Here is a 12635-nt window from a genome sequence, read left to right on the forward strand (position 1 = left end):
ATGACTTGACCATGTAACACAAATGGGAGCAAGCCAAAATAAGGCTTAAATTCAAGATCTCCTCTCAGAAAACATACCCAAACAACTCCGGAGGGGAAAAAAAAAAAAACAAATAGAAACAAATTCAGTCTTTGATGTAACTAGGAGATAAAGCAACTATAACCTGAAATACAATGTGTAAGATAGAAAGTTGGTGATGAAATGGTGAATGCCTTGGCATAACGGAAGAGAGAGAAAGAATCCTATTTACCCTGCCACAACCCAGAAAAGTCCAGTAGAAGCACTGGGAAAATAAAGGACAAGCAAACACTATTCCTAAGGAAACAAAAGAGGTATAATCTCCTGCAAAACTGAATCAGAGGTGCTCCAGGCTCCTAGGCATCGCATGTTAGGATAATAACAGGGAGACTGAGTGAAAATTTATGAACTGAACACAGAGACCTATAGCTTTCTTTACCCACCAAGTACTAGAACCCTGCCATTGAAACTCATTACCTCAGCCAACCCCCTTACTATGGACAAAAGTGTATCTTCCCAAAATTTGTAAGTTGAACCTTAATGCCAGATATGACTATATCTAAAGACAGTGCATTTAGGAAGTAAGATTAAGTGAGGTAATAAGGATGAGGTTCTAATCCAATAGAACTGGCAACCTTCTAAGAGGAAGAGAAAGCAATCTGTCTCCAGGAACAAGAAACAAGCAAAGGCCATGTGAGTACAAAGGCAAGAAGGCAGACATCTACAGGCCAGGAAAACAGCCCTTTCCAGAACCCAACCACAGGAGCATGGTGATATCAGACTTCTGGGCTTCAGAAATGTGAGGAAAATATTTCTGTTGTTCAAGCTACGCAGTCTATGGTATTTTGTTATGGTAGCCTTAGTGAATGAAACACTCCTCTCCCCATGATTCCACCCACACAGAGCAGAAAAAGGGAAGGACCTTTATCTGAAGAAACTGAAAGTTTTCCTACCCACCACCCAAAGAATAAACATAAAAACATGGGGACCATTTGTCACTAAGCCCAGCTCATGCATGCCTGTGAGCTTTCAATCAATTTTGATAATTTTCTCTTAAATATGAAAAAAATGTTATGGATAAAATAGATCTGAAGAAAGTCTCTGAAAGAAGCCAAAACAAATAGGAAAAAAGAAAAAGTTAAAAGAACCAAAAACTATGCAGGAAACAGAACATTTCAAAGAAACTATAATTAACATCACTGAAGAGATAAAAGATTCTGAACCCATGAAAAAGGAACGAATTGTTATAGTACTGAAACAAAACACAAGAGCTCATAAAATATTTTTTTGTTAAGCTAAATCTTAAAAGTTCAGTGAAAGGACTGGAATCTCCCAGATAGAATAGACAACCTCTTAAAGATCTGACTTCTCAACATCAACACTGGAAGCCAGGCAATAATGAAACACCATCTTCAAACTTCAAAGGGAAAATGATTTCCAATACAGAACTCTCTCAACAACCAAACCGTCAAGTGTGAGGGTAAAAATAAAATTCCCAAAAGGGTACTTCCTACATACCCTTTCACATTATTCCTAGTAGAAAAATACAAAATTAGGGTATAAACCAAAAGGCAGGCAAGGGATTCAGAAAGAGGGCATTTAATAGAATGCAAAGAAATTCCCAGAATGCCACTCAGCTAAGGAAAGTCCCAAGGTGATAATTATGCAGCAGGCCTTAAGAGTAAACAATCCAGACAGAAGCAGGAAAGACATCTACAGAAGGGATGTCTACAGTAACAAATGGAACTGATAAGTTTATCTGACAGCTTTGCCCATGTGGAAAATTGTACTGAGAAGCAGTTTATGGAGCTGTTGGAAGGTATAGAAAGAATTTGTCAAAGAAACTAAAGAGGTAAAAAAAAAAAAATCAGAAATGAGGTACAAAAGATAATACTCACACACACACATAAATATAACCAACAATTCTCTCAACAGTGACAAATATTTGATTATATGATGAATGCTTTAAATATGAATTTAACCCAAAATTGTGAAACAATACTAGAAAGATGGAGAATATGGCTGAAAATCTTCAAATATTCATTCTTTGAAAATCACTGACATTCATCTACCCCAAATTACTACAAAAAGCCTGTTTTCACTATAACTAACTTCTGTAACTACATTTTTAAGGAAAAAACAGTGAAAAGGTATAATTTTTGTCTTAGAATACTTCACAGGTCATTCTAAGGGAAAAAATGCAAAGCAAAAGCTATAAAAATCACAAGACCTATACAAAGTCACATAATATCTAATGATATGTTGTTTTTCATAATATAATTCTTTTTTTTTTTTTGGGGGCGGGGGTAACCAGGAATTGAACTCAGGGGCACTTGACCACTCAGCTACATTCCCAGCCCTATTTTGTATTTTATTTAGAGACAGGGTCTCAATGAGTTGCTTAAAACCTCACTTTTGCTGAGGCTAGCTTTGAATTTACAATCCTCCTGCCTCAGCCTCCCAAGCTGCTGGGATTATAGGTATGTGCCACTCCGTCTGGCTACCATAATGTAATTCTAAATGTTGTATACCTCAATATATGTTCATTTTTATTTTCCAAGTGTTTCAACAATTAAGTCTTAGAGAAAAATAGGCTAACTCCAGTAGCTTACCTCTATAAGCACCAAACCTAGTTATTTTCTAGGTTTATTTTGTTTTTGGTTTTATTTGCCATAGTGGGGACTGAACCCAGGGGCAGTTTACCACTAAACTACATCCCCAGTCCTTTTTCATTATTATTATTACTTATTTTGAAACAGAATTTAAGTTGCCAAGGTGGCCTTGAACGTGCCATCCTCCTGCATCAGCTCCCAAATCACTGGGATTACAAGTGTGTACCACTGCACCCAGCTATTTCTAGTTTTAAGAATCTAAACTAAGGCTAGGGTTGTGGCTCAGTGGTACAGCGCTTGCCTGGAATGTATGAGGCACTGGGTTCGTTTCTCAGCACCACATATAAATAAATAAATAAAATAAAGTTACATCAACAACTAAAAAATAATTTAAAATATTTTTAAAAAGAATCTAAACTATTTTGCACTTTTTATAAGAAACAAATTTAACCTTTATTTGATGACTCAGATTATCATGCAAATCAGCTACAGCACTATTACCAGATGGCCTTAAGAGATTTTATGTGCATAAGGTATTGGTCCTTGACACTAGTTAAGGGACTACACTAGTCAGATTTTATAATTCTCTTGTTCATTTGTCCTAGCTTTCAAATTTACTGTTAATGATCCTTTACTCTGTCAGAACTGACCCATCTTTTAATTTGCTTCCAGATTAAAAAAATTAAAAACCAGGCTTCAGACTCAACATTTACTAAATGCCTTCACAGGTCCATTCATATATGCACTTTGATTCAATCTGAATACTCTGTTAGAATGATAACCAATATAAAAACAAAGCTGTTCTAAGGACTTTAAAAAACTCTAAATAAATACAGGAGCTTAATAGTCTAGTAAAGTTGGGAGTGGCTAGTTCTTCAGGGAACTACATAGATCAGTTTTGTTTTGTTGAGGGAGAATCTATTTTCCTTCTTTAAATGTCTTTAGAGTTTACTTCAGTTCTGACTCAAGATTATTCAATGAATGAACTACAGATACTTGAGGGTTTACTGAAATAAGCAAACTTAGGGCAACATCAAAAAGAGATACATGCCTAAAAGAACAGATACTTGGTCATCCATTCACTAAGATGTTTACAGAGAGCATGGAGAAATGAGGACTTGTATATTTGCAATTTTATCTATAATAAAGGCACATATGTAATCTTAATATTTTAAAACCACTAAGTCTTAGGTACATTAGTTGAAACAGAAACTCAATTCAGTGAAATCCATATTTCAAAAGGATATTATCCAAACTTAGAGGGAAAGTTTTCCACCATTCAATTTATCATCAAGATACTAAAAACTCAAGCGGGGCATGGTGGCACTCCCCTGTAATCCCAGCAGCTCAGGAAGCTGAGACAGGAGGATTCTGAGTTCAAAGTCAGCCTCAGTAATTCAGCAAGGCCCTAAGCAACTCAGAAAGACCCTGTCTCTACATAAAATATTTTAAAAGGCTGGGGATGTGGCTTGATGGTTAAGTGCCCTTGGGTTCTATCCCGGGTACCAAAAATAAGAAAAAAGCAATTTTTTTCTTTTTTTAGTTTTTTCTAAACAAAATAGCATTTTTGCACAAAAAAAAAAAAGAAATAAAGATTACAAAAGTCAATATCTAATCACTCCTAAAAAAACAATTCATGTAGGTCATGGGAAAATCTTATATAAAAGGTATCACTGTTTACATTTAGGCTGAAAAATGTAAGCAGTAGCACTCAAGAGAATTCTGAGTCTGGCATGGTAGCTCAGGTTTGTAATCCTAGGGATCTGGGAGACTGAGGCAGAATGAGCTCAAATTTAAAGTCAGGCTGGGCAATTTAGTGAGTCGCTGTCTCAAAAAACAGAAAGGACTGGGGAATGTAGCTCAATGGTAGTGCACCCCTGAGTTCAATCCCAAAAACCCAACACCCCCCCCCAGCAAAAAAAGAATCTAAATGTAATTTAAAAGATTATAAAATTTTCTCTTTCATAGCTATTTCACTTTTTTCCTTGGTAGATTGAACCAAGGACCTGGCACGTGCCAAGCAAGCACTATACCCTTGAACTACATCCTCAGTCCTTTCATTTTTGACACAGGGTCTCACTAAATTGCCCAGGCTGGCCTCAAATTTGCAATCTTCCTGCTTCAGCCTCCAAGTAGCTCGGATTATGATCATGTACCACAGAACCTGGTCATTTCACTGGGGGTGTGTGTGTGTGTGTGAATAAAGCTTTATTTTATTTCTACGCAGTGCTGAGAATCAAAATAGTGCCTCACACGTGCTAGGCAAGGGCTCCATCACTGAGCCACAACCCCAGCCCAGTCCATTTCACTTTAAAGGAATTTATATACACCACATTTTAAGTCAGAATTGTGTTTTAAAAATGCATACTTTTATTTTCAGTCATTCCAATACTCATATTCACTTCCTCAGAGAACTTATAAAGCAAATGCAGTTTACACATCACAAACAAGACTGATACCAAGCCACATATGGATAGACTTCCAGGCACTTATATATTTAGCCATTAAAACACATAGCTTTAACATACGAACCACCTAAAATACCTAAGTAAAAGGGGTGTAAACTCTACCTTCAAAACAGCTTTTGTAGAAGCAACAATCTCCAGAAGTGAGAGATCTTTACCCTGCACCAGGGTACCTGATGGCTGGTTTGACTTAGATGTCAAAGCTTTGCTATAAACAAAAAACAAAAAACAAAAAACAACAACAACAAAAAAAAAAAAAAAAAAAAAAACTGGAAAGTAACACTGCTACTACATACTCATGTGTAGCTTTTTTTTTATTGTGAAAAATAAGGCATTCTACTTCAAACAGCATTTTTCATGATCTAAGCTACATCAGATCAGCTATACCAAAACTGCCTGCATTTCATTTTTTGCTAAAAAAACAAAAAGATTTTATTTCACGACACTGTAGCAATGTATATTTATAATAAGTAGCATTGCAAGCTTTATGCTTTAAAGTTGTAGTCACAGATTTACTTCCCAACCAGTCTACATGTTGTACTACTGTCAAATCATTATGTATCTACCGCTAAACAGGACCACTCTATGTTAAAGAAATACTATCTTGAAAAATATGACTAGTCCACATTTAAAAGCAAAAGTGTGCCTGAAAAGGACACCTAAGAATTTGGGTTTTTCTTATGCTAAAACATTTTGCAACCACTTGATGTGCCCAAAACACGTCAAAGCTCCTGATTTTTATTATTTGCTGCAGAAAAAAAGAATATGGCTGAAAATTCTTCTGAAGGGTGATATTTCAAATAGGACCACTCAAAACACTTAAGAATATGGAGCGGAGAGGAGGGTGGAGGCTGGGTACCTTATGAAACAGCACACTTGGGGCCCTGCACACTACCTCATTTCCCTAATAGGGATGAAATGCTCAGGCCTCTGGTAGCTTCCAGCTGACGCCAATGCTCTCCACACCCCTTTTTTTGACAGGATTTTCTGGTGTTGGAGGTTGGGTCACAAATACGAATCCCTGTGATCACATCTAAACAGTTTATTTACTTATCAAGCATCTTGGAAAGACCAAACCCTTTCTCTCATCTTGTTTCCTCCTATCTCCCTCCCTAACCAAATACACATAGAAAGGTCCTCTAGACCGATTTCTACAAATGCTGCAGCTCGTTAACTGGGAGGAAAAAACGATACAGAGTTCAGGCCATTCCACTCTCTGCCACCAAAATTACAGGCTCCATTTCCTGTCCCCTTGGGGACTGCAAAATCGCCCGAGAACTGGACGCCTCCCGCCCGTCCAGACTGGCGCACGCCGCGGCCGCGCTCCCCCTCCCGGGCCCCCAGCGCGTGAGGGTGGCGGGGACCTGGGCGTCCCTTCCCCTCCCCCGCGCCAGCTAGCACCCACCTCGCGGCAGCGGCTTCACCTCCCCGTTCTCCTCCCGGGCGGCCCCGCCAAGGCCGTGCCTCCTCTTCTCCTTCTCCCGCTTTTCCTTCGGTCTGCGAGGCTTGGCGTTAGCCGAGGAAGCGGCGGCCGGCAGCAGGAGATGGTGAGGCTGGGCGTGCAGCAGCGTAGGAGGGACCAGCAGTTTGCGCGGCACCGGCTGAGACAAGGAAGCGGAGGCTGAAGAGGGGACCGCTGTGCCGGCGGAGAAGGAGAAACAGCTCCGAGAAGAGGACGGAGAAGGGGTAGCAGAAAGAGCAGAGAAGCTCCAAGACGCGGCGCTGCCATAGCTCTGAGGCGAAGGTGCCACGGGCGTCTGCAGCTGCTTGGTGTTCCCGCCGCTGCCCCCTTCTCCGTTCACTCTCCGCGGCGCTTTCTTCTCCTCAGTCCGGACTTTCTTTGCGGACAGAGAACCCGGTAGATCCCGGGAGGAAGATTGAAGCTTGCCAAATGGTTCTTTCTCGGAAACGACGGAGGCGGCGGCGGCGCCATGCACTGGGCTCGGCGGTTCCGCCATCTTGCGCTCCTGTTGTATTTACTCTCCTCCGCTCCCCGGCGCGAGGCACGGGGCGGGTCCTCCGCCAGGGGCGGGGAGGGGGCGGGGCTGCCGGGCCACCGGCCGGGCCCTCCATTGGGCGAGACATGCTGAGGGATTCATCTAGAAACCAATGAAAGTTGCGGACATAAACCGAAGGGTTTGCCAAGCGGACTTGCTTTGGAGGTCAGAGCTCGGCCGGGTGCGGCTAAGAAGCTGGGGGAACCGCGAGGGGAGGGTCTTCAAGTGTCGCCAGCGTGAACTCGGGTGCCCTGTGAGAGTGTGTGGAAAGAACCCCAACTCTGGACCCCCAAATCTGCCCCGACCGAGGGAGCGTTGGTTCCCGCTTCGAAGACTGTCGCAGTTGTGCCACTTTCTCTTCCTTTTTCCCCGGCGTGCCTTTCCCCTCCTGCCTCTGCGCGTTCGGAAAGCTGCATTTCGGGGATGCTCAGCTCAGAGAAGTGTTGCGGAGAAATAAATCCTTTCTTTTGTTAGTCGGTAGTCAGTTGATGGGAGGGGCTAAAAAAAATCACTTGATGTGGTGACAAGATATATTACTATCGCTAAGATCGAGAACGCTCGTTTTAAGGGAAGATAATGTCCTGCGAATAGGATACATCCTTTCGGATAACTTCCCAGCTTGAAGGTAAGATAACCCCTGGATTGGGAGACTTCTAAAATTGTGAGCAGACCTTTAAAGGTTTTAAATTTTTTTGTAATTATACCTTAAACTCACCAAGAAAAATCAGTGATAGTAATAAGTGAAAACAAACAAACAAAAAAAAAAAAGTTTCACTATATTATTGTGTAGTAGCGCCCTGAGTGTTCAAGCGGGTGTTTTGATTTTAGATTAAAAAGTAAGAAATTTGGGAAGACGGGTTACAATACAGTTTTAACTATAGCAAAGAGCATGATTTTAACCCTCAGATGTCATATAAGATCAGAAAGTCAAAAGGAATGAATGTAAAAATAAAAGTAGTCAACTCGGTAGACCAGTGAGAGGAAATTTTGTGATTCTAAGAGGAGCCCTAAATTGCATAGACTTTCTGGAAACCGTTAAAAGTAACTTCTCAGGAATAGCCATTCTTGCAACCGCAGAAAGTTGGAATTCTTTGCTTCTGCTTTCTTTTCCCCCTTTTTAGATTTGGGGAGAAGTGATCAAAATTTAACATTAATTTATAGGTATATTTAATTTTAAGTACCAAAACTTTTTACAGTAATGAAATACTTAATTCCTTTAATACAAAACAGTAAAAACTTTGTAATTGGGATTGACAAACACCAGATGTCTTCATCAGTAGTAGCATTGGTGGGAGAGTGAACAGAGAGGATAGGTAGGACTGGAAATCATCTGCCAATCAATGGAGTTGTGACCTTAGGTTGGCTTCACCTGTCAAGACCTGTTTTCTTATCTGTTAAATGAGTAAATTCGACTCCATGATCACTAAGCTCCCTTCCACACTCTAAACTTATGCAGTTTTAAAGAGGATTTTCAAAATCATACTGAAATCATTATAATTAAAATAATTTCTCAGCCAGGTGCAGTGGTGCATACCTGTAATCCCAACTCAGGAGGCTGAGGCAGAAGGATCCCAAAATCAAGACAGGCTTAGGCAATTTAGTGAGACCCTGTCTCAAAATACAAAATAAAATGTGGCTGGGGTAAGGCTCAGTAGTGCACACCTGTAATCACAGCAGCTCAAGAGGCTAGGGCAAGAGGATCACAAGTTCAAAACCAGCCTCAGCAATTTAGCAAGGCCCTAAGCATCTTACAAGAGCCTGTCTCAAAATAGAATATAAAATGGGCTGGGGATGTACTCAGTGGTTAAGTGCCCCTGGGTTCAATCCCTGGTACCAAAAAAATTTTAAAAAAATTGGGGGATGTTGCTGGATGGTAAAGCATCCCATGAGTTCAGTCCCCAGTACTGCAAATAATAATAATAGTAATTTCCTAGTTGTTGACCCTCCTTATCTAGAGAAGTATCTCATATACATTAATGTTCTCCCTCAAATCTTGTACACTCATTTATCTCCCACTCTGAAGCCGGAAAAATCTGACTTCTTAAAGACCCAACTAAATGATACTCTTATCTGTGTGAATTTGTTACTCCTTGCACAATAATACACTATACTCTCCTGTTATTGGGCCTGGCCCTAAATTGGTAGAGAGCCTGGACAAGACCCATGTACCACCTGTCTAAATATTTGAAGTTATGGATCAAGATAACAAACTATTACATAAAATATATTCTATTAAACCTTGACAAATCTACTTTCATAATAATCTGGAAGGCTTAGTTTAAATTTAGAATTCTCAAGAGTCCTCAGACTGATTCTGTCCTCTTCCCTCCCCCAACTTCTTCACCTACCACACTAAATGAGGCCATTTATGTACCTGACATGTTGTAGCATGTGTCCACATCCCATATTCTCTAAAATTAAGTATAATCAGCAGCTCAGTCTCCCCCCAGATCTAGGCAGTCTGAAAGAGATATGGAGGCTCCTGGCAGGAATGACCCCTTGACCTCAGGGACTCCTTGCCCTTTGCAGCAAAAAGAGGACAGATTAGATAGGGACCCCTTACCTTGGCCTAAGGGTAGTACTGTTATAAAACATGCTTGATTATAATTAACAAAGGAAGTGACCAGTAAGGAAATTTTTTTCTCTCCTATATAATCAGTCATTCCCTTTCCATTTTCTTTCCTAACAATGTTTAACTAGGAGAGAATTTCTACCACTTTCACCAGTTCCTTTTGTTATCATCTCACTAGCCCTAAAATCATCCACTTATATCCAGGTCCACTGTTGGCACCCTGTACCAAGCACCCCCACTCCTCAACTGTATGACTACATTAGCTTTTTTTCTAATTGCCTTGTATTTTAGCTTTCTCACATCTGTTCTCTATTCTACCAACAGAATGCTCTTTTCAAAACCCAAATCTGATCACATCTCTTCCCTTGCTTCAGACTTGTCAATGGCTCTCATTGCTGTTAGGATAAAGAACAAAATCCCTAGTATGGCCTATAAGACCTTCAGGATCTAGCCCTTTCTTTGGTGTAAAGGTAATAGGTCTATAATTTCAGGATACACCATGTTTTTCAACATAGGAACGTTGCATATGTTGTTCCCTCTGCTTGGAATGCCTCTTCCTTTACTTGATGCTTGTGTAATGGTTTAGATAATGAACATAAGGGAGGCAGATATCATGAATGTCTCATTTCTTTTTTTTTAAATATATATATATATATATTTAAGTTGTGGATGGATATTATACCTATATTTTTATTTATTTTTACGTGGTGCTGAGGATCCAACCTAGTGCCTCACATGTGCTAGGCAAGTACTTTACCACTGAGTCACAACCCAGCTCAATTGTCTCTTATATTTCTAACCTGCATAACTTAATGAAGAGTAGGACCATTCACTAAGCTAGGAGTCACTGGAAGAGTGACAAGTGTCAGGTATACTTTGATGTTGGGCCAGTTGAATATGAGGTACCTATAATGTCATATTCTTCAGATCTCAACTCAAACCTCACTTTCTTAGTCTTCCCGTCTCTTTCCGGTGAAGATTAAGTTCTTTTTGGTGTGTCTTTTTTTTGCTTTTTTTTAATTGTTGGTATTCAGTGTTGGTTCATTGATAATCTCTCCCACCCCTTTTTATTACATCCTCTATAACAGCTCTACTGAAAACACTACCCTATGTACTACTTCTCCATCTTGTCTGGAACCTGACTGCTCTAAGAACAGACTACATTTTTAAAAATATTTTCTTAGTGGTCAATGGACCTTTATTTTTTATTTATTTATATGTGATACTGAGAATTGAACCCAGTGCCTCACACATGGCAGGCAGGTGCTCTACCATTGAGCTACAACCCCAGCCCACAGACTACATTTTTAAAACTTGCTTATTCTCTTGCATCTCTCTGATCATCTCCCCAGTCTACATTACAGAATTTCAGGTTGTTATTATTATCCTTTTAATATATGCAAAAAAAGTCCTTCCTCTTACAAGACCTTTATGGTATCGTGATACCTTTCTTCACTGACTTCCTTTTACCACACTTTTTGAATATTTTGATACTTGGCTTATTATACTCCTCCCCTCTGCCCTCCAACCATCATTTTAGCTGAATTCAGTGTTCATGCTAATGACCCATGTAATTGCTCTAGGCTCGGGGTTTCTTCTCAGTCCTACATTTCCACTTTGTTTCAACCACAAACTCCAGTGGGCCCCCCCTGGTTCTTTTCATTACCCTCAACTCTTCCATGTCTGAAATTCTAAACTATAGTATTTAATATTCAACTTGCAAGGGCTGAGGGTGTAGCTCAGTGGTAGAACATTTGCCTGGCATGGACTAGTTCCTGGGTTCCATCCCCAGCACCAAAAAAGAAAGGAAAAAAATCAGCTTTCTTACCCTTTTACACTATTCTCTGGCCCTTTGACCTCAGGACTCTTTTTTTCACCTGCAATAATTGTCAAATAAAATGCAGGTCACCCAATTAAATCTGAATTTCAGATAAACAATAAATTTTTAGTACAAGTATGCCCTACACAATTTTGGAGCTTTTTTTTTTTTTTTTTTTTTGTGGTGCTGGGGACTGAACCCAGGGCCTTGTGCTTGCAAGGCAAGCACCCTACCAACTGAGCCCTGGAGCATATTCTTAAAAAATATTCTGTTTATCTGAAATTCAGATTTTTCTGGGCATTTTTCTCCCAACAAATCTCACAATCCTACATTGACTCATCCTATCTATATTTTCTTCCCTATCTAGCTAGAAGCTGTATTATTTGTTTTGGTTTTTGGTTGTCTTTTTGTTTTTGTTTTTGTTGCAGTATTGAGGATCGAACCCAAGTGTGCTCTACTATTGAACTACACCTCTCACTCTTTTTTCATTTTTTTTATTTTGAAACATTGCTAAATTGCCTAGGCTGGACTTAAACTTGTGATCCTTCTGCCTCAGCCTCCCGAGTAACTAGAATTACAGGCATGCAGCACCACACCCAGCTGTGTTATGATATTTGTACTAAACATTTTCTAGCATCTCAATTCCTTGCTTTCTAATTCTCTTCATCTCTGTGCTAACCCCAGCCTCGCATCATTACATCTACCTGCTTTTCTGCATGCCGGCTGCCAAACTTTGCCCCTTCTCTTCTATTTGACAGTGTTGAATTTTTTTTTTTTTTTTTTTTTTTTTGCGGTGCTGGGGATCGAACCCAGGGCCTTGTGCTTGCTTGAGCTATCTCCCCAGCCCCCTCCTGATTCTTGACTCATATCATAGCTAGGTGCTCAGTGGGCATCATCATCTATGTATCTAGAGACACCTCCAGCTTTATACCACCCATTCTCATCCTCCCAAGTATCATTCTCTTGCATTCCTTATCCACCTTGTCTTTCAGGCTACAAAACTGGGGATCTCCTTGACACCTTTTATTCTCTCACCCTCCACATTCAGTCACCATCCCTAGTCAATTTGTCTTCTCCATTCTCACTATTGCTTCATACCTTCCAGCCAGCCTCAAATCAACTTGTATTTTTGTCAACAATTTCCTTCTTAAC

General features: G+C 40.1%; 1 protein-coding gene and 1 long non-coding RNA gene across 4 annotated transcripts in view; one reads left to right on the top strand and one right to left on the bottom strand.

Moving 5' to 3' along the window:
- RSBN1L (round spermatid basic protein 1 like) overlaps positions 1–7098 on the bottom strand; it is an 84743-nt gene extending 77645 nt beyond the window's left edge. The window contains exon 1 of one of the 3 annotated variants that reach the window (XM_079150230.1): positions 6501–7098. In XM_079150230.1, the coding sequence (XP_079006356.1) occupies positions 6501–7053 (553 nt within the window). In that variant the 5' untranslated portion in view covers positions 7054–7098. The remainder of the gene's footprint in view (positions 1–6500) is intronic. The other 2 variants (XM_079150229.1, XM_079150228.1) reach the window with 2 other exon arrangements.
- Positions 7099–7583: 485 nt separating this feature from the next.
- The window catches only part of LOC306667565, a 54979-nt gene continuing 49927 nt past the window's right edge, over positions 7584–12635 (top strand). The window contains exon 1 of the long non-coding RNA XR_013765603.1: positions 7584–7717. This is a non-coding gene — a long non-coding RNA (uncharacterized lncRNA). The remainder of the gene's footprint in view (positions 7718–12635) is intronic.

This window comes from Sciurus vulgaris (genome assembly GCF_902686455.1).
Source record: "Sciurus vulgaris genome assembly, chromosome: 8".
Classification (NCBI taxonomy): Eukaryota; Metazoa; Chordata; class Mammalia; order Rodentia; family Sciuridae; genus Sciurus; species Sciurus vulgaris.